This window comes from Leptodactylus fuscus, chromosome 2 (genome assembly GCF_031893055.1).
Source record: "Leptodactylus fuscus isolate aLepFus1 chromosome 2, aLepFus1.hap2, whole genome shotgun sequence".
Lineage (NCBI taxonomy): Eukaryota > Metazoa > Chordata > Amphibia > Anura > Leptodactylidae > Leptodactylus > Leptodactylus fuscus.
The window spans coordinates 284,991,871-285,014,203 of NC_134266.1; the positions used below are offsets into that span (position 1 = coordinate 284,991,871).

Sequence of the window (22,333 nt, forward strand, 5' to 3'; positions counted from 1 at the left end):
CATGCTTGTAGGGTCATCATCAGAATGGCTTGAGATGCAATGCACGGCCTAGAAAACCAATATGGTCACTGATGATCTGAAGCTAGTCTAGATGTTCTCTGATGATCAAATCATGGAACATGTAGACACTAAAATGGCTGGAGAACCAAGATCCATCCATTCTAGAAACCAACCTGAACTTCGGCTGGATAATTGGAGTCTTCTTTATGGACAATCTCTAGATGTTTTGGAATACTCTTACAAAGAAACATAATGGAGCTCAATGAGACGCAATGAGATGAGAATCAATTACATGGCTTTGTCCATCATTAGCTCATGACTTAGTAGAGAATGGTATGAACCCTTCATCTTCTCCACTAAACCCGTACAGCTAGGTTGTGAATATTGCAGCTTGGATATCCATGATGGCTCAAGAACCTTGGTTACCTAAGTGTTTGGACAATGCATATGACTTGGTTTTGCCCATAATTAGCACCTTCCATGAGGAACGTAGGTTTGATGGCATCTGGATGACTAGGTGTTCTAGAATAGGATCGGACAGCCATCCATGATATAGTCGAGCCGGTTTACTGGCAATGACTGGAGAACCCTTGACTGTCTATACATTCCTAGGGGGATGTATCTCAGATAGTTTTGTCCTTCAATAGGAGGACAGTGTGGACTGGACTACATGGACACAGATGTGAAGTTAGACCTACTGTAGGATGTTATACAAGAGACCTAGCCAGGCCGGCTGGACAGAAAGAAACTTATGGCTCCACATAGACTGAAGAACTCTTGGCCTGTCTAAACCTTCCTTATGGAAAATGTATCTCAGATAGTTTTGTCCTTCATTAGGAGGACAGTGTGACTGGACTGTATCATGGGCACCGATGTGAAGCTAGATGTAATACAAAAGACATAGCCAGGCCGGCTGGACATAAAGCAACTTATGGATCCACCATGGCTTGAGAACCCTTAATATCATCTACGGCCATGGCTTCTCAGATGGCTTTGCCCATAATTAGCACACTCATGAAAAACACCATGATGAAGAACACCCACATGAAGAATCGGTCCATGACCTTGGCCACTTTTTTCCATTCCCCAGTCCTTTGTTGTGCTGCCTTTTGCTCCCTGAAGCAGTTGGCCATGTACTCAATGTTTTTAAGCAGACGTTCGTTGTGGCACAGACAATGGATCTTGGGGCATTCACTGCACCCATGACCTTTACCACCCCCACCCTGGTCAGAACTGTTCTCGCACTTTCCAGGCTCCTTCCAGTCACTATGACCATGACTTGAAGCATTTTCCTGCCGCCAGTCCAAGTCTTCCTTCGTAGCAGTGCTCTTGAGGTCTCTCTCTTGACGGTTCTTCGGTATGGCTGTGGGGTCCTCCCGTTTGGCTTGCCCGTTCATGACCTGTACCTTAGGCGTTTTCTCAGCCTCGGGTTTAGGTCTCCTGCAGCTCTCCCCCACCTCATAGACAAAGAATATCCTTGACATATATTGCAAGATAAATTTCTTGGCCCACTTGGGAACAGGTTTTGCTTCTGGGCCACAATGGTGAATATTCATGATGAAGATGGTCAAGGCTGTTGAGGCGGTGATCATTGTCATGGTGGCGATGTAATACTTCCCTATGGAGAGAAAAACAACAACGTCTTATGTATCACATAGAAAGCTGTAACTACAAGAGGACTAAGGGTCATACTCACGTAACCTCAGGGATAGGGATGAGCAAACCAGTTCATAACAAGAAAATTTTTCAAAAATTTGCTATTGGTCAAACCCTATTTTGGGGGTTCACCACCCAGATACCAATATTATGCTGTGGGGAAGAACATAACCACATGACATCAGTGACCCCAGTGGCCTGTAACTGGATCTCAGCATTCCTATGGGGCCACTGACCTCATTCAGGAAGACCGGAGGAGACTGGAACACTATTACACTGTATAGTAACTTGCGAAGCCTAAAGAGAGCGCCAAATATCACCAATCTTATGGCGAACACTTCTATGGGTTCTATATCTATCTCCAAGGGATTGAAGCGAGGAGACCCCAAGAATCATTTTACCTGTTGTATTCGGGGAACCTCAGTCTGACACTGGTCATGGCGCTGTTCGCCACCAGTAGCTTTAGTAATAAAAGGTTGAAGTTCCCTGGTGTCCACTAAGATGGGTCCACCAAGGGACCCCGGCGCATGCGCATTACGCATAGTGAAGGTTTGGTCAGTACACCTCACTTCACTGCTCCATTGCTCAAATTGCAGACCATGCACAGTGAAGCAGGGTGCCTTGACCTCAACATCACTGCGCGCAATGCGCATGCGCCAGAGTCCTTCAGAGGACATATTCTCCTCCTATGTGTAACCCCAGAGTATTTGTACTCACCAATGAGTGGCACATTTTCGGATGGTGGCATACTCTCTGCCACTAGCAGCTGGAACACAGTGAGGGCCAACAGGACGGTGACACCCAGGGACACCTTCTCTCCGGAGTCTGCCGGGAGATAGAACCCAAGTGGGGCCAAGAAGGAGATCATCACACAGGGCAGCAGTAGATTGAAGATGTAGAATGAAGCCCTCCTCTTCAGGATCAGGGTGTAGGTGACATCTGGGTACGGTTCCGAGCAGCAGCCATAGGTGATCACGTTCTTCTTTGCCGGCATTCCCAAGACTTCCCACTCAACGTTCTCCACAAAGTCCGTCAGATCCCCGGTGTCCAGATGGTTCAAGATGTCAATCTGATTACCGTTATACGTCCAGGAACCAAAGGTCAGCCGACATTGCTGACCATCAAAGGGGAAGAAGGAGACGTCCACCTTACAAGAGCTCTTGGTGATGGCCGGAGAGTCCCACATGATCTGCCCGTCATATCTGATCACCACGTTGGTCTCCATCGAGCCTGTGAACTGGTCATCAGCACTGGAAAACAAAGGAAGATCGTAAGAATACCCGGCCTAAATTTAGGATTCCTCTACTGGCTATCAGAGATGGACGAACCTCACGAGATTCATCTCACAAATATTCACGAGGTTCTCGCCACGAGTTTCGTTTCAGACCGCGCTTGTTGGGTCCAGGCAGACTGTGCTATTGTTATACTCCGGGTCTCTTTAGATAGTAAAATATGATATTTGGAGGCTCCAAGAGGTGCAGAAACGTACCAGAGCTTGCCTTCTCCATAACTCGCCATCCTCCACCTCTCCTGGGCTCCCTTGCAATCTTCTTTCCTGGTTCTCTCCCGGTCTCCTCGATGACCCCAGGTCTGTGATTGGGTCAGAGGTCACATGGGACGCAACAACATCAACGCCCGCATCATAGTGTCATGCTGTTGACACAAATCATGTGATTGCCGAGGCCCAGTCACAATCCTCAGCAGTGACCTGAGGCCGATGACGTCATAGAGGAGCACGGGAGAGGTGAGTACGGATGTTTATTGCTTCCTCACCTCCTGGCTTGTTATGACCCAGTTTGCTCTACTGACTATTACGTCATGTCTTATGCTCCAGTCACACCGAGGGTGTTCCAGCAAGATCAACTGGAGAGCTCAAGATGCTGGAAGACGTCTCTAAGATGGCCACAATGTCAGCAGAACCTGACACCTGCAGTGTAAAGCATGGGGGAGCAAATTTAACAAGACCATAGGAAATGTGCCACCGTGGTGCATAAAGAGTTAACTGGTCACAGGACAGGAGCAATTTGCAGCCCATTATAGGGGGGTGATGCGGCCTGCTCAGGAATGCCAGAAGGACTGCAAATGCAGCTTTGTATGTGACTGGAGTATAAAAAATGCTATAACTGCAGAATTGTGATTGCAGCTCTGGAGGTCACTGAATTAAGTAATGGTGTAATTCTGGCTGTATACAGGAGCAGCAGAGGGTATATATGTAGCTGATATGTGCCGGCAGTAGGGATCGCTGCAGCCACAGGGCCGGCTACAGGGATGTGCATTACACCAAGCACTTTACCAATGAGCTCTACTCCCAATTATTAGATGCAAAGTTGTAATTTGGTCGCAGGGCTCTGAGAGTCACCTCTGCTGAAGAACATGAGCCGCCTCAGGCACCAGCTGCACCTGCGATAGTATTACACCTTCTCACTGAGCCTGGCACAACATGGGCTGAAATCCCTGCAGCGCGCCGGTGCCATGAAACGCGTGGAGCGACCTCCCGGGGTCACAGAAGGTCTCTGCGTCCATCATCAGGACCACAAGTGCCCTGATAGCAGAGACCTGCAGATCTACAGGCGAGTACCTGGACCCTCACAATGAGGGGAGACAAAAAGGTTTCGGCAACTTGTATGAATTCTATTCTGACAAAAGGCGACCATCGCAGATCCCTCAGGAGTTGTCGCCCGCCTTGTTACAGGGTGGACAGATATACTTTGAGTTTTTAAGAGAATGTTTAGGTGTCTGGAGGAGACCTGGTGGCCCAATGATGCCATTAAGATGGAAAGCGAAGGGTTTTTATTAACACCTTCCCTGCCTGGTAGAGACCCCAAAGAAAAATAAGCAACTTTCCCCAACACATCCGACTTGGTTCCATCTGAACCTCAAGAACATTCATGAATCGGACCTTCATGAGGGTCACTCACTTAGTTCTGGGGTGTCCATGTAGTCTTGTGTTATGTGATGACCGTGCACCTTTGGTCCTAGGTTGGGTCCTGATGGGTTTCCAGCATGAACCCAGGAAGAACTTAGTGTTGATGTTTTCTTGGTGACACCATAGTCCTTCACCACAGCATTGATAGAAGGGCCAGAGAGGAGCTGATAAGATGCGTTTGGTGCAGATGATCCATATGTGGCATCAACTAAACCTGCCACTGACCTCTGTAAACTGTTCGGGCTGGGCCTGTCCATCTCAGAAGTGTTAGCAAGATGGAGGTAAGAGTGGGCTTGTTCATTTGGGAGCACCAGTGTCCTGGAAGGAGGGGTCAGGGTTATCACACTAGACATGGTGGGCTAGAGGAGGGAGTGATGTGAAGTCTATGGAGAAGCTGCGTAGTGGGTCATCTAAGGAACTATCATGAGACACATATGGTTAGAAGTGACATCTTACTATCACAGAGCAGGACAGGGAGAGGGCCATAGACAGCTGGCACTGAGGTAACCTACAGAATATTTGCCAATTCTTTGGGAGTAGTGGTCTGGAATAGTCTGGTCACAGACGTCAGCACCTTGGTGACTTCTATGTGGGTTCTCCCAGGGCTTCATGGCTGGTGCATGTGTTGGCCTGGAAGGAGGGCAGTTCTAGGAGGTCTGCTCAAGACATTGGCTAGAGAGAACCAAGGTTCTAGACCCATACATGTGTACGACTACAGCTGAGTCAAGGCAGGGTTGGGTGGGACATCAACCTTGTAGGTCATCTGCCCTGAGGACTATAGGGAGGTCGGAATAGTTTAGTTATATGGTGAAGTGGACTGAACAGGAGAAAGGTCAGCTGGGAGAGGTTGCACTGTCGGAGGTCTATGTAGTCTATGTGAAGATGACATTGTCCAGACGTCCATGCGAAGATGACACTGTTCAGATATCTATGTGAAGATGACATTGTCAGGGGGTCTATCTGAAGATGAAATTTTCTGAAGGTCTAGGTGAAGATGAGACTGTCTGGAAGTCTATGTGAAGATGGCATTGTCCAGAGGTCTAGGTGAAGAAGACATTGTCCAGAGGTCTAGGTGAAGAAGACATTGTCCAGAGGTCTAGGTGAAGAAGACCTTGTCCAGAGGTCCAGGTGAAGATGACATTGTCCAGACGTCTAGGTGAAGAAGACAACCCTTGTATATTGAAGGCTGATGCTATGTTCACACCTGCTGCTGTCTGTTGTTCTGATCTATTGGACTACATTGGAATCTATTGGGTGTCCGATCTTTTAAACTGACACTGACACTTGCAACATTTATTTGTTGGTTCCTATGATGGAGTCTCCAAACACCGGAGCCTCTGCCGCAGATGTGTCACGTAATGGCGGCTTCTGGACTGAGCTACAACCAGTAAGTTGTGTCTTGTATGAGATCTATAACCATAAAGCGGCTGAGCCACCGTCACGTCAATAAGAGCAGAAAGCTTCCGTGTAAACCAACCAGGAGGGACCTTCTGAGCGGTTCTCCAAGGTTTCTGAACAGCAGGTCTGGATTGTTACATGGAGGGTCTTAGTTATATCTGTTTCTAGGAAAGCTGGGTGATAACTAATATTGGCCCAGCTGTCCCAGAGTCCTGAATGACAAGTGTGTCTCAAGATGGAGTGATCCATCCCCACACATCACTACATGTCTAGACAGACTCCGCATTCAGGACCAGCTGTAATAGCGGCCATATTGTTGTCACCCAGCTCTCCCAGATACAGATATAACTTAGAAACCGAAGAGACTGAGATTTACTGAGGACAGAGACCGGCCAAACCCGGGCTGGAAAGAGTCAGGACTCGCTGATGAACCTCAACCGCCATCCGACCTACTTGTTATATAGGACTATATCAGGCCTCCATACATAACTGCTAGGTATACGGATGGTATCGAGCCCATCATAATCGTCCTTGTTCCAGCGCAGGTAGGCGTCAAACCAAACCTGGCGGATCCACAGGTAAGCCATCAGGATCTGATTCCGCTCATCCTACAAAAGAAACGAGAGTCAGAAATATCCACAGGGACAACTAAACCTAATAATATAATAAGACACATGGGCTCTCCAGTCACATCCAGAGCTGCATTCAACACTCTACTTGGTTCTATGTGGAATTCATCAGCAATGTGCTCGTGTACCCGCCACTGACCGTGTAGATGAAGGGCCCCATGAGAATAGCCCTCCCGTGACCATTGTGACCTTGGCTGCACAAGGTGCGCTGGTCCATACCACTAATAGGGTGGGGGGAGCTGTGATCCTCCGTATTTACCAGACCCCATAGCACCTGCCCATATGGTATCTCTGCACCCTGGTGTACGGCTCTACACGGATATTCTGCATAAGACTGTCAAGAGCAAAGATTTGCAGCCTCAAAGTTGACTACATGGTGAATGCAGCTCTGGATGTGATTGGAGCATCAGGCAGGATGAAACGGGAGATCTGTGATCAGAGCTTTGTGTGTGACTGGAGTGTAACTCGTGTGCATGGGATGTATCCGGGATGATATTTAGGAAAGGACGGAGCCGGAGTGACTGTACCATGTCGATGATCTGTGACAGGGTGACCTGCAGCGTCACGTTCATAGCCTTGTCCATGTCCTCCACCGGCCGCAGAGCATTGGAGTAGTTGGCAAATAAGTCGTTCATCAATTTGTAGGCGAACTTCCCCTGAGCCCCCCGAACTCCTGGAATAAGAGAGAAAACAATGAGTGGGGGCCTCGGGCGTGGAGCAAACAATCAGGAGCCCGGAACTAGACTGCACCATGCTGTACACTGCAGCCTGGCACCAACAGAGCTCAACAGCTAAGAACTGCTGCACTGAGACATGGGACAAATCTAGGACAAGAAACACTAAGGGCGCATTCACACGGAGTAACGTGCCGCGTGATGTAGCACCTATACGGCTTATGAGACTTTGAGCGCCGTAAAAGCTCCCATTGATTTCAGTGGGAGCCTGGATCGTATACACCGCGTTATTTTGCAGCCGTGATTTTGCAGCTGCACACGTTACTCCGTGTGAATGCACCCTCAAGGGACAGAGAGAGAATAACGTGGGGGAGAGGAGAGCGACATCTTTGTGTGTGGCTCTGACAATATGGCCGCTGTAGGTGTCCTGCAGACGTCAGTGGGTATTATATACAATCAGCCGCCTTCCTGTATCTCCTAGGATTAGAACAGATCGGTTACACTCCCATAATCCGCCCAGATTATCATCAATGTCAGAAATAGAAAATCCAATTAAAAAGAAATTAATTAAGGAATGAAAAGATAATGATCCAGCAATGCGAGGAAGAAGATCAGAGAATGCCTGCAGTATAGCCACAGCCCCTCTTAAAGGGATCATGTTACTTATTACAGCATTATTATTACCCAGCTGCAGTTACTTCTCTGTTATGGAATTGCTGCTTAAGGAAACCCTAAAATGTAATGGAAAGGCTTTTTTAGCAACGTCCTAATGTGCAGCAGGTTAGTGACCGGATCAACAATCCACAAGCAAAGAAAGTGCCTATAATCCAACACTGCTCCTATTCACAGTCTAGTCTGAGGCTACTCCGAGCTACTCACTATAACCCTCAAGAAAATCTACCCAAGCAAGAATCAGTAAATCACAAGATCTGCAAATAAATAGGAGAAGGAGCTGGAAGAGAACACAGAGAACACAGAGCCTGGAAAGAAGACGGAATCACAGGCACCAGAACAAGGAAAGTGTCAGGTTACCCAGCCTCAGCCTTTGGGATTGGAGGGATTGGATGCTGAACTGGAGCCCTGACCAACTCTGCATCCCAATCCTCTGAGTGGCTGTAATGGGGGAGTGGCTGCACAGGGAGGGGCTACAGGGGGAATGGCTGTAGAGGGAGGGGCTTCCAGAACCCTCTGGACTCACCAATCACCATAAAAGATATACAGGAAAGAATTGCCCTGACGAAAGGCAAAAAGGCCAGTGGCCCTGACGGCATCCTACCAGAGATGATCAAATACAGCTCTCCAGCAATACACGCGGCACTGGCAAAGCTATTCACCCTCGTGCTCAATGCTGGACACTTCCCCGAAGACTGGAACAAAGGGCTCATAACCCCCATCTACAAGAATGGGGACCAATATGACCCCAACAACTACAGAGGGATCTGCATCAGCAGCACGCTAGGGAAACTGTTCAACAGCATCATCAATAACAGAATCCTCACCTTCCTCACACAACACGGGGTCCTCAGCAAGAGCCAAGCAGGGTTCATGCCAAACCACCGCACCACAGACCATATCTACACCCTGCACAGCCTCATCAAGACGCACGTCCACAACACCAGAAGAGGCAAGATATTCGCCTGCTTCGTGGACTTTAACAAGGCGTTTGATTCAGTATGGCACCCAGGCCTACTTCTAAAACTCCTAGAGAGTGGAATAGGAGGAAGAACGTACGACGTCATCAAGAGCTCCTACACCGGAAACCAGTGCAGTGTGAAGGTGAATGGGAAAAGGACCGCATACTTCCAACAGGCCCGAGGGGTCAGACAAGGCTGTAGCCTGAGCCCAACGCTCTTCAACATCTATATCAATGAACTGGCTACAGCCCTGGAGGCCTCACCAACCCCAGGCCTCACCCTGAACAATCGAGAGGTGAAGTTCCTGCTATACGCCGATGACCTCCTACTCCTGGCCCCCACCGAGAAAGACCTCCAAGAAAGCCTGTCAGTGCTGGAAAAATTCAGCACCACATGGGCCCTACCCATCAACCAGAAGAAGACCAAAGTCATGGTATTCCAGAAGAAGGGCCACAATAAAGCCTCCACCACCTCACAATTCACACTGAACGGCTCCACACTGGAGAAAACCAACAGCTACACCTACCTGGGGCTGGAGCTCAGCCAATCAGGAAGCTTCAAAGCAGCAATAGAAACCCTGAAAGCAAAAGCCTGCAGAACCTTCTACGCCATCAGAAGACAACTGTACCACCTCAAACCACCGGTGAGGGTCTGGATGAAGATATTTGACGCTGTCATCTCCCCGATCCTTCTCTATGGCAGTGAGGTTTGGGGCCCAGCCACCTACCCAGACCAGTCAAAGTGGGATTCCAGCCCAACAGAGAACTTCCACCTGGAGTTCTGCAAATACCTGCTCCATGTCCATCGCAACACCACCAACATGGCCTGCAGGGCAGAGCTAGGCAGACTCCCCCTATGGCTCACCATACAGAAGAGGGCGCTAGCTTTCCAGGCACACATCCAGGGGAGCGACTCCTACCACCACCAAGCATGGCTAAGCCACCTGAGCAAACCAGACATTCACCAACCAAACAACAGCCAACAACCAAACCAAAAACACCAACAGATGATAACCAAGGCCGAAATAAAGGCGACCACAGAGGCAAACAGAGAGCGGTACATCGAAGAATGGAGAAACGAAATAAATAACTCCAAGAAACTCACCAATGTGTACCAATCCCTACAAAGGGACTACACCATGGCCACCTACCTGGAGAGAATACGCCACCCCAAGCACAGACAGACCCTGAGCCGATACAGACTGAGCGCCCACAACCTAGAGATAGAGACGGGGTGATACAGACAGACGTACAAGCCACGGGAGAAGAGACTGTGCCAGCACTGTGACCAGGGGGCCCTAGAAGACCAGACCCACTTCCTGCTACACTGCACCAAATACTCAGCTGTGAGGGCCATCTACTACCAAAGACTGTCTGCCCACATCCCAGACTGGGAGAAGAGGAAACTCTACATCCTACTGGGAGAAGAAGAGGCCACTGTGGAGATCGCTGCCCAATACGTGTCCAGCTGTCACCAAACAAGAGGAAGATGAGACGCACGGACTGTTATACCCCCCACCTACCACCTGAACACCATTAAGTGCCCCCCTTCATCACCTGTTTATCCCATACCCACTGATACCCGCATGCCCCAAACAAGAACGACGAGACCCTAAGGACACTCAAACCCCAAGCAACAGACCCCGTACCCATCCCCCTCTTCCCCCCCCCCCACCCCCCAATCTCCTTTCCTGCTTTGGCAACACCAAATGTTTTATTCTTTGGTAATGCTAATAAAGGTCATCTGTATCTTGTCTACAGGGGGAGTGGCTGTAGAGGGAGCGGCTGCAGGGGGAGTGGCTGTAGAGGGAGCGGCTGCAGGGGGAGTGGCTGTAGAGGGAGCGGCTGCAGGGGGAGTGGCTGTAGAGGGAGCGGCTGCAGGGGGAGCGGCTGTAGAGGGAGCGGCTGCAGGGGGAGCGGCTGTAGAGGGAGCGGCTGCAGGGGGAGCGGCTGTAGAGGGAGCGGCTGCAGGGGGAGCGGCTGTAGAGGGAGCGGCTGCAGGGGGAGCGGCTGTAGAGGGAGCGGCTGCAGGGGGAGCGGCTGTAGAGGGAGCGGCTGCAGGGGGAGCGGCTGTAGAGGGAGCGGCTGCAGGGGGAGCGGCTGTAGAAGGAGCAGCTGCAGGAGGAGCGGCTGTAGAGGACTGTGTAGACTAAACCTAGACTTACCCTTGTGATCTCCCACCCCTTCTTAAATAAAGACCAAGACAACGATCTAATCTGTATTGGACGGGGTCGGCCACTTTATTAATTATTTATATTAACCTTAAAACGTCATGTTTAACCTTTTACGTGTCCAAATTGCGACATCCAACAGACCACGCCTACGTGACAACGTCATAAGGCAAGGAGTGACGCAATATGTCAGCCGCAGGACTCCTTGCGGACAAATCCGCCATCATCCCTCCATTACTAACTCAACCGCCAGCTGTGACTTGTACAGTACAAATACAAAGCAATACAGAGCTGAAGACAAGGGCGGGAGGGCGGGTGGGACAGTTTATTGACTCTCCACTTGTCCTCATTCAGCCTGATTATGGTGCCTGACCCTTCTTTTAACATGACCTCTGAAGCCGTCACCTCTCCTGACCACTTGCTTGGTTCTGACTCCTTCACTGCCCTGAGCATCTGCCTGGACCTGACCATTCTTTTGCCTGACCACTGGGGCCTTTTCCAAAGACTTCTTTTGACCCATTGGATCGGCTGCTTCCAACACCAGGGCCACCACAGGAGGTACCAACTTGGAAGTCTCCCTGCAGCAAAGTCTGCATCCCTGTACAGGGCTTATAGGGTTAATATGCGGAGGCTGCTTAAACAATAGGCATGAGCCATCCAATTGGATTGAACTGGAGTCAGCCTGAAGTTTTAATAAGGAGGAGGCGAGTCAACATAACAGTTATACTCACCTCTCCCAGGCATACTCGGTGTCTGACACTCATCCCACAGCCTCTGGGTTACATCACACAGTCACATGGGGCACCCAAATGTCATGAGGTCAAAGAGTGACCCTGAGGGACATCATCCAGAGGCCACCAGGAGAGCGCAGAGCTTCTGCAGCTCAACCCCATTCTTCTAGGAATTCCTCTTCATTTTGTGCTAGACTTTTCTACTGCCTCCCACACAGTCTAGCTCCAAGAAAACCTCCTTTGTCATCTTGTTTCCGCTCGCATTGTTGGATTCCAGTCGCCCCGATAACGCTTTTCCATCATGACAATATCCTGGTGAAACCGTCCTCCATATTCGTCACTGACTGCACCGAGATTTACAGGGAAAATATCCAAATGAGAAAGCAGAACAAGACATGTTGCACGTCATGGATTTGTAAGCTTCTAGAAGGTTGTCCACCAATTCCATGTAGTTTGGTGCTCGATAATTGCCAAGGAAATTCTCTGAAGCATCCTTGCAAAATTTCCAAGCAATTGTCTTTGGTCCCACCAGCGGCTCCTCGAAGGGCTGGTCATACATGATGTGTTGGATTGGTGGACCTTCCTCAGCATCAGTTATTCCTGGGAACATTTGTATCAAATAACCAAAACCTTCTGCTCCTTGTTCATTGCTTTCACCAAATTTTTCCTCAGCCCCAGTTTTATGTGAAGTGGAGGCAGAAATATCCTGGCCGGGTCCACAAGTGCTTTATGTGCAACCTGCCAATAGGTAGTGAAGGATGAACATTGTGTAACAAGAAGCTTTGAGACTTACCACGGATGAAGATGCCACTGATTCGGCTCATGGACACAACCCAAAGCTGCAAACAACCCATCATTGTCTGTGCAAAAATACAAGTCCCCACGATATCATTGGGACAGCAAACGGCGTTGACTTGTGAGAACCTCTCAGCCAGATCTTGAGCATGTCTTACACAACAAATGTGAGGAGCCCAGGATTTGTCTTGATCACTAATCTTGCATCCACCGTACAACTCATCGGCTTCATGGCAAGAGCTGTCATTGTGCGTCTCTGAGGCTTAAGCTTGTACTCTCCACAAATGTAACAGAAAGTATTGTGACTGCTCCGACACTGACGAGACATCTCCGAGACACTGACGAGACATCTCCGAGACACTGGCGAGACATCTCCGAGACACTGACGAGACATCTCCGAGACACATTGACGAGACATCTCCGAGACACTGGGGAGACATCTCCGAGACACTGGGGAGACATCTCCGAGACACTGGCGAGACATCTCCGAGACATTGGTGAGACATCTCCGAGACACTGACGAGACATCTCCGAGACACTGACGAGACATCTCCGAGACACTGGCGAGACATCTCCGAGACACTGACGAGACATCTTAGCTATACCAGATTGTACTGGAGTAGTTTATAGCTGCTTAGGTTTGAAATAACTTGCAGAATCTTTACAACCAGATATTACAGCTTCTCCAGCAGCGACCAGACGTGTAGGTGTGCCGAGTCTACAACAATTCCACTCAAGTTCTGCAACTTCAATGTAAGGTGAGGAGTTCCTGCCTAAAGATTATATAACAGCACAACAAATCTATTGTGGAGAATACCTGAACAGCCTGAAAATATGGAAAAAAAAAATGCTAAAGCAAAAGATTTCTGAAAAAGTGACAGGAAAATTTTAAGGTGATTTCATGATCAGCAGCTGAAATTACATAAAAAACACTCAAAAGGGTTCAGGAAGCAAAATCTCCAATGTCCGGTGCAATCGCTTCGGAGCATTAACGGGTTCTTCACCATTTTGTATCATCTCCATCCGTCATCCTCAGCTACCACAACTGGTCTCCACCTCGTCTGAAGGAATCTACTGCCAATTCAGTTCAGGGGAAGTTCCTTCAAGTTTGGCATCAGACCAAAACCACCGTAAGTAGGGCGACTTCTTGGAAGAAAAAGAGAGCGAGAGGAGAACGATAGGAAGACGACCTCCTCCTCCTCCTCCTTCTGTCCTGGACATAGAATCTTCCAGAAATAGCCTTCTTATACATTTACCCCTCAGTTTCTTAGTCCTTACTAGAGATGAGCGAGTACTGTTGGAATCAGCCGATCTGAACAGCACGCACGCATTGAAATGAATGGATGCACCTGGTACTTCTGCTTTGACGCCGGCCGGCCGCTTAACCCCCCGCGTACCAGCTACGTCTATTCATTTCAATGCGTGCATGCTGTTTGGATCGGCTGATCCGAACAGTACTCGCTCATCTCTAGTCCTTACAAAGTCCTACAACAGATCGACCCGATATTGTACAAGCTTCGTCTGCTGCCGTCTTCCAATCTCCTTTCATGTCTCTAATCCGATACCGTTTCTCCAGGCCATCCATTGTGCCGCAAGACGTAATTGAGGTGAAGGATATTCTGGACTGTAAAACACTAAGAAGGAAAATCCTTTCCTTGGTGGAGTTTCGGCCCTAAATTTCAGTGCTCGTACCCTCAAGAAATTCCATCTCTGCACTAGTTCTGACAACTGGGGACGTAAAAGCGGGGGAGGGGCTGTAAGGCTGGTGGTGCATTGATGTTGCTGGGTGGACCATCCGGCCACCAGACATCTCTAGTTTGGTCCTGCGTCTTATCACCCTCCACTGGATCCTTGCTCTTCTTCCCGGCCAGTGTCATTCTTAAAGGGTCTCCAGCCAATCCTTGCTGACCAGTTCTTATAAGTGTGTTCGTCCTCTGCCCCATCCCCGACCAATAAAGTTCTAACACACTAGATTTACTTTATGTTCCTGACTAGTCCCTGTTCAGCGTCTGACCTTTGGCTTGTACCTGACCTCTGAACCTTTGCAGACTGTCCAGACTATCACTTGTTCTTGACTCCTGAACCACTGATGTCTGCCCTAATTCTTTGCACTGCCATATATTGCCCTGGTCCAGCTCCTACCAAGACCACCAGGAGATAACACCGGCCATTGTCCACATCCTAGTGCAGGGGTTAAAGGGTGAATAGCGGGGAGACTGCTTAGACAATGCCCTTAGAGGTCGCTCAAAGTCAAACCGGTTTGGTAGTGCAGTGAGGTCCCCAACAGCGCGACAACTGCACCCCATAACATACGGCTTGTGCTAGACTGCAGTGTCAGGGTCATGTTGTGTAGTCGGCCTGAGAAATGACCAGACGCTCTGCATTCACCCGGACTGGTCTGACCCGGCTACGCCCACAGACTGACCCTGGGGCTCCTGCACCGCTGCTCACACCGAACCCGGACAACCTGATTGGACTCCACACGTATTGCACCCGTCTCATAGAGGATTGTGCACACTGACACATTGTGACGACCTCTCAGCTTTATTACTGTGGGGGGTCCCGTCATCCGGCAGGGGCCCCACTGGCCCTTTTATTTGGTTGATTTTGCTGATTTCTCTCAGGTCTCGATCACATGACGTGCGTCTGTCTGTAGCTGCGGGGGGCGCTCCTGTGCGACGCCGGATCTGGGTCAGCGCTGTCTCCTACGTGGGCAGTGTCAATAAATGATTAGCTCAGCGCCTCGGTGCCAGAGCCAGTGCTGCGGGGGAGGCGCCATCATGGATATAGAGTATATACTCCGTGTATACAGCGCCCCCACACTGCAGGTCAATGAATAGACCTCTGGGCTCTATTGTCCAACTAAAACCGCCCCCTAGAAGACAATCACATGGATAACGGCATTGTCCACAAATCATAGGATGCTCTGTGCTGCTGGGAGGAGCAAAGTCCCCAGCAGCACAGAGCATTTCAGCAGATGTGCAGGCATACAGAGGATATTTGTGTCTGTCAGGCTCGGTGCACGCTCTCGCACCGTACACACTTGGACATGAGTGGCGGCGCCCGGAGCGTTACTCCAGCACTAATAGCTTGTCTATGGGGGGGCTCGGCCTGTTTGCAGCTGTCACCCCCTCCGCTCCTGAATGTTTCATGGGCAGGTTTACGTTGCGGGATCAGCTGTCCGCTGACAAGGCTCAGACTCACTTACAGATCAGGACAACGCTCGCAGTTATCAGGCAGTGATGGAGGACAGGCCGCCACGCTCGATTGAATTACAACTAATTCAGAGATGATGGGGAGATTGTAGGATCCCAGAGACACCCGAGCCGGGGATTCTTAAAGGGGGGATCTATTACAGGTGCGGAAAGACGCAGGTTAACCCCACCCCGCCCAGAGGGGACAATACATCACCTCCCCCAAAATAAAACCTCTCCCCAAACTCCGGTAACCCAGCGGACTCTGCACCTATACAGAATATATAAGGAACGGAACGGGAGAGTCTCAGATCTTACAGGACGGTAATGTAGTAGATGTCACCGGCAGTCCTATGTAACACACAGATAACACAGTGATAACTCTCTATATACAGGTAATGTAGTAGATGTCACCGGCAGTCCTATGTAACACACAGATAACACAGTGATAACTCTCTATATACAGGTAATGTAGTAGATGTCACCGGCAGTCCTATGTAACACACAGATAACACAGTGATAACTCTCTATATACAGGTAATGTAGTAGATGTCACCGGCAGTCCTATGTAACACCACAGATAACACAGTGATAACTCTCTATATACAGGTAATGTAGTAGATGTCACCGGCAGTCCTATGTAACACCACAGATAACACAGTGATAACTATCTATATACAGGTAATGTAGTAGATGTCTTCCGGCAGTCCTATGTAACACCACAGATAACACAGTCATAACTCTCTATATACAGGTAATGTAGTAGATGTCTTCCGGCAGTCCTATGTAACACCACAGATAACACAGTGATAACTCTCTGAGTACAGGTAATGTAGTAGATGTCACCGGCAGTCCTATGTAACACCACAGATAACACAGTGATAACTCTCTATATACAGGTAATGTAGTAGGTGTCACCGGCAGTCCTATGTAACACCACAGATAACACAGTGATAACTCTCTATATACAGGTAATGTAGTAGGTGTCACCGGCAGTCCTATGTAACAGCACAGATAACACAGTGATAACTCTCTATATACAGGTAATGTAGTAGGTGTCACCGGCAGTCCTATGTAACACCACAGATAACACAGTGATAACTCTCTATATACATGTAATGTAGTAGATGTCACCGGCAGTCCTATGTAACACCACAGATAACACAGTGATAACTCTCTATATACAGGTAATGTAGTAGATGTCTTCCGGCAGTCCTATGTAACACCACAGATAACACAGTGATAACTCTCTATATACAGGTAATGTAGTAGATGTCACCGGCAGTCCTATGTAACACCACAGATAACACAGTGATAACTCTCTATATACAGGTAATGTAGTAGATGTCACCGGCAGTCCTATGTAACACCACAGATAACACAGTGATAACTCTCTATATACAGGTAATGTAGTAGGTGTCACCGGCAGTCCTATGTAACAGCACAGATAACACAGTGATAACTCTCTATATACAGGTAATGTAGTAGATGTCACCGGCAGTCCTATGTAACACCACAGATAACACAGTGATAACTCTCTATATACAGGTAATGTAGTAGATGTCACCGGCAGTCCTATGTAACACCACAGATAACACAGTGATAACTCTCTATATACAGGTAATGTAGTAGATGTCACCGGCAGTCCTATGTAACACCACAGATAACACAGTGATAACTCTCTATATACAGGTAATGTAGTAGATGTCACTGGCAGTCCTATGTAACACACAGATAACACAGGGATAACTCTCTATATACAGGTAATGTAGTACATGTCACCGGCAGTCCTATGTAACACCACAGATAACACAGTGATAGCTCTCTATATACAGGTAATGTAGTAGATGTCACCGGCAGTCCTATGTAACACCACAGATAACGCAGTGATAACTCTCTATATACAGGTAATGTAGTAGATGTCACCGGCAGTCCTATGTAACACCACAGATAACACAGTGATAACTCTCTATATACAGGTAATGTAGTAGATGTCACCGGCAGTCCTATGTAACACCACAGATAACACAGTGATAACTCTCTGAGTACAGGTAATGTAGTAGATGTCACTGGCAGTCCTATGTAATGTAGTAGATGTCACCGGCAGTCCTATGTAACACCACAGATAACACAGTGATAACTCTCTATATACAGGTAATGTAGTAGATGTCACCGGCAGTCCTATGTAACAGCACAGATAACACAGTGATAACTCTCTATATACAGGTAATGTAGTACATGTCACCGGCAGTCCTATGTAACACCACAGATAACACAGTGATAACTCTCTATATACAGGTAATGTAGTAGATGTCACTGGCAGTCCTATGTAACACCACAGATAACACAGTGATAACTCTCTATATACAGGTAATGTAGTAGATGTCACCGGCAGTCCTATGTAACACCACAGATAACACAGTGATAACTCTCTATATACAGGTAATGTAGTAGATGTCACCGGCAGTCCTATGTAACACCACAGATAACACAGTGATAACTCTCTATATACAGGTAATGTAGTAGATGTCACCGGCAGTCCTATGTAACACCACAGATAACACAGTGATAACTCTCTATATACAGGTAATGTAGTAGATGTCACCGGCAGTCCTATGTAACACCACAGATAACACAGTGATAACTCTCTGAGTACAGGTAATGTAGTAGATGTCACCGGCAGTCCTATGTAACACCACAGGTAACACAGTGATAACTCTCTATATACAGGTAATGTAGTAGGTGTCACCGGCAGTCCTATGTAACACCACAGATAACACAGTGATAACTCTCTATATACAGGTAATGTAGTAGATGTCACCGGCAGTCCTATGTAACACCACAGATAACACAGTGATAACTCTCTATATACAGGTAATGTAGTAGATGTCACCGGCAGTCCTATGTAACACTACAGATAACACAGTGATATCTCTCTATATATAGGTAATATAGTAGATGTCACCGGCAGTCCTATGTAACACCACAGATAACACAGTGATAACTCTCTATATACAGGTAATGTAGTAGATGTCACCGGCAGTCCTATGTAACACCACAGATAACACAGTGATAACTCTCTATATACAGGTAATGTAGTAGATGTCACCGGCAGTCCTATGTAACACCACAGATAACACAGTGATAACTCTCTATATACAGGTAATGTAGTAGATGTCACCGGCAGTCCTATGTAACACCACAGATAACACAGTGATAACTCTCTATATACAGGTAATGTAGTAGATGTCACCGGCAGTCCTATGTAACACCACAGATAACACAGTGATAACTCTCTATATACAGGTAATGTAGTAGATGTCACCGGCAGTCCTATGTAACACCACAGATAACACAGTGATAACTCTCTATATACAGGTAATGTAGTAGATGTCACCGGCAGTCCTATGTAACACCACAGATAACACAGTGATAACTCTCTATATACAGGTAATGTAGTAGATGTCACCGGCAGTCCTATGTAACACCACAGATAACACAGTGATAACTCTCTATATACAGGTAATGTAGTAGATGTCACCGGCAGTCCTATGTAACACCACAGATAACACAGTGATAACTCTCTATATACAGGTAATGTAGTAGATGTCACCGGCAGTCCTATGTAACACCACAGATAACACAGTGATAACTCTCTATATACAGGTAATGTAGTAGATGTCACCGGCAGTCCTATGTAACAGCACAGATAACACAGTGATAACTCTCTATATACAGGTAATGTAGTAGATGTCACCGGCAGTCCTATGTAACAGCACAGATAACACAGTGATAACTCTCTATATACAGGTAATGTAGTAGATGTCACCGGCAGTCCTATGTAACACCACAGATAACACAGTGATAACTCTCTATATACAGGTAATGTAGTAGATGTCACCGGCAGTCCTATGTAACAGCACAGATAACACAGTGATAACTCTCTATATACAGGTAATGTAGTAGATGTCACCGGCAGTCCTATGTAACAGCACAGATAACACAGTGATAACTCTCTATATACAGGTAATGTAGTAGATGTCACCGGCAGTCCTATGTAACACCACAGATAACACAGTGATAACTCTCTATATACAGGTAATGTAGTAGATGTCACCGGCAGTCCTATGTAACACCACAGATAACACAGTGATAACTCTCTATATACAGGTAATGTAGTAGGTGTCACCGGCAGTCCTATGTAACACCACAGATAACACAGTGATAACTCTCTATATACAGGTAATGTAGTAGATGTCACCGGCAGTCCTATGTAACACCACAGATAACACAGTGATAACTCTCTATATACAGGTAATGTAGTAGATGTCACCGGGAGTCCTATGTAACACCACAGATAACACAGTGATAACTCTCTATATACAGGTAATGTAGTAGGTGTCACCGGCAGTCCTATGTAACACCACAGATAACACAGTGATAACTCTCTATATACAGGTAATGTAGTAGATGTCACCGGCAGTCCTATGTAACACCACAGATAACACAGTGATAACTCTCTATATACAGGTAATATAGTAGATGTCACCGGCAGTCCTATGTAACACCACAGATAACACAGTGATATCTCTCTATATACAGGTAATGTAGTAGATGTCACCGGCAGTCCTATGTAACACCACAGATAACACAGTGATATCTCTCTATATACAGGTAATGTAGTAGATGTCACCGGCAGTCCTATGTAACACCACAGATAACACAGTGATAACTCTCTATATACAGGTAATGTAGTAGGTGTCACCGGCAGTCCTATGTAACACCACAGATAACACAGTGATAACTCTCTATATACAGGTAATGTAGTAGATGTCACCGGCAGTCCTATGTAACACCACAGATAACACAGTGATAACTCTCTATATATACAGGTAATGTAGTAGATGTTACCGGCAGTCCTATGTAACACCACAGATAACACAGTGATATCTCTCTATATACAGGTAATGTAGTAGATGTCACCGGCAGTCCTATGTAACACCACAGATAACACAGTGATAACTCTCTATATACAGGTAATGTAGTAGATGTCACCGGCAGTCCTATGTAACACACAGATAACACAGTGATAACTCTCTATATACAGGTAATGTAGTAGATGTCACCGGCAGTCCTATGTAACACCACAGGTAACACAGTGATAACTCTCTATATACAGGTAATGTAGTAGATGTCACCGGCAGTCCTATGTAACAGCACAGATAACACAGTGATAACTCTCTATATACAGGTAATGTAGTAGATGTCACTGGCAGTCCTATGTAACACTACAGATAACACAGTGATAACTCTCTATATACAGGTAATGTAGTAGATGTCACTGGCAGTCCTATGTAACACCACAGATAACACAGTGATAACTCTCTGAGTACAGGTAATGTAGTAGATGTCACCGGCAGTCCTATGTAACACCACAGATAACACAGTGATAACTCTCTGAGTACAGGTAATGTAGTAGATGTCACCGGCAGTCCTATGTAACACCACAGATAACACAGTGATATCTCTCTGAGTACAGGTAATGTAGTAGATGTCACCGGCAGTCCTATGTAACACCACAGATAACACAGTGATAACTCTCTATATACAGGTAATGTAGTAGATGTCACCGGCAGTCCTATGTAACACCACAGATAACACAGTGATAACTCTCTATATACAGGTAATGTAGTAGATGTCACCGGCAGTCCTATGTAACACCACAGGTAACACAGTGATAACTCTCTATATACAAGTAATGTAGTAGATGTCACCGGCAGTCCTATGTAACAGCACAGATAACATAGTGATAACTCTCTATATACAAGTAATGTAGTAGATGTCACCGGCAGTCCTATGTAAGACCTCCCAGCTTGGCTGTACCAGTAGTAGTAGTGATGGTGCAGTTTGGAGGTCTCCTGTAAGACTGTGCACTTACCTGGCAGGAGGCAGAGACAGCAGCTGATCAGGTGCAGCAGTCTCATGTTGGGCTGTGCAATGTGCAGATGCTGCTGGAGTTTTGGGGTTCAGGCCATAGAGGGGGTCATGGTCCCTTCGTACGAGATGACCCCAGACTTCTCTCCGTGCCCTGTGCAGCTGTCACCCTGACATGTCGTTGCTGCAGCATCTCTCTCTCTCTCTCTGAGTCTTGGCTGTCAGTCTGGAGATGTCTGGAGCGCAGTCTTCACACCTCCTCCGTGTTTCCTCCTCCTCTCCTTGTCTCTGTCCCCGTCCTCTCCTGACTGTCACTTTCTGCTCCTCCTCACTGTCTCTTATCCTCCTGTAATTCTGCAGTCTCACCCATTTGGGATTGTTTTATTTGCGCAAAATATGGGGAGAGGAGAAACCTCGTATTCAATGTGACAGCCATCAATGGTGCCTACGAGAGCTGTCACTTCATCAGTCTTCTACAAATCCAAATTTGTTTACAGCGCAACTTCTTTGCAGTTCCTGTCTGCAGTCTCTTCCTACTTTGCAGTCTCATCCTCCTGTCTTAAGTCTCATCCTACTGTCAGTAGTCTCTTCC

At 47.4% G+C, this 22,333-nt stretch overlaps 1 protein-coding gene across 2 annotated transcripts; it reads right to left on the minus strand.

The window, feature by feature from the left end:
• Nucleotides 1-345: 345 nt before the first annotated feature.
• On the minus strand, nucleotides 346-22,166 carry LOC142196141 (neuronal acetylcholine receptor subunit alpha-10-like). Of its 2 annotated transcripts, XM_075266368.1 has the most exons (5): nucleotides 21,746-22,166; nucleotides 7,137-7,282; nucleotides 6,434-6,588; nucleotides 2,374-2,906; nucleotides 346-1,618 (listed from the first exon to the last, which is right to left on the minus strand). In XM_075266368.1, exons 1-5 carry the CDS (start codon nucleotides 21,789-21,791, stop codon nucleotides 984-986), a joined length of 1,515 nt encoding a protein of 504 aa, XP_075122469.1. In that variant the 5' UTR covers nucleotides 21,792-22,166; the 3' UTR covers nucleotides 346-983. The 2 variants fall into 2 exon arrangements, with proteins under 2 accessions (XP_075122469.1, XP_075122470.1); XM_075266369.1 differs by lacking the exons at nucleotides 6,434-6,588; nucleotides 21,746-22,166 and having other exon boundaries at nucleotides 7,137-7,204.
• Between the last annotated feature and the right edge of the window lie 167 nt (nucleotides 22,167-22,333).

Coding starts and splice junctions, on each gene's coding strand:
- LOC142196141 (XM_075266368.1), bottom strand. CDS start 21,791: ATGAGACTGCTGCACCTGATCAGCTGCTGTCTCTGCCTCCTGCCAG. Junction 6,589..7,136: donor TGTCACAGATCATCGACATG/GTACAGTCACTC, acceptor TTTCTTTTGTAG/GATGAGCGGAATCAGATCCT. Junction 2,907..6,433: donor GATATAGTCCTATATAACAA/GTAGGTCGGATG, acceptor TTTGTTTTCCAG/TGCTGATGACCAGTTCACAG.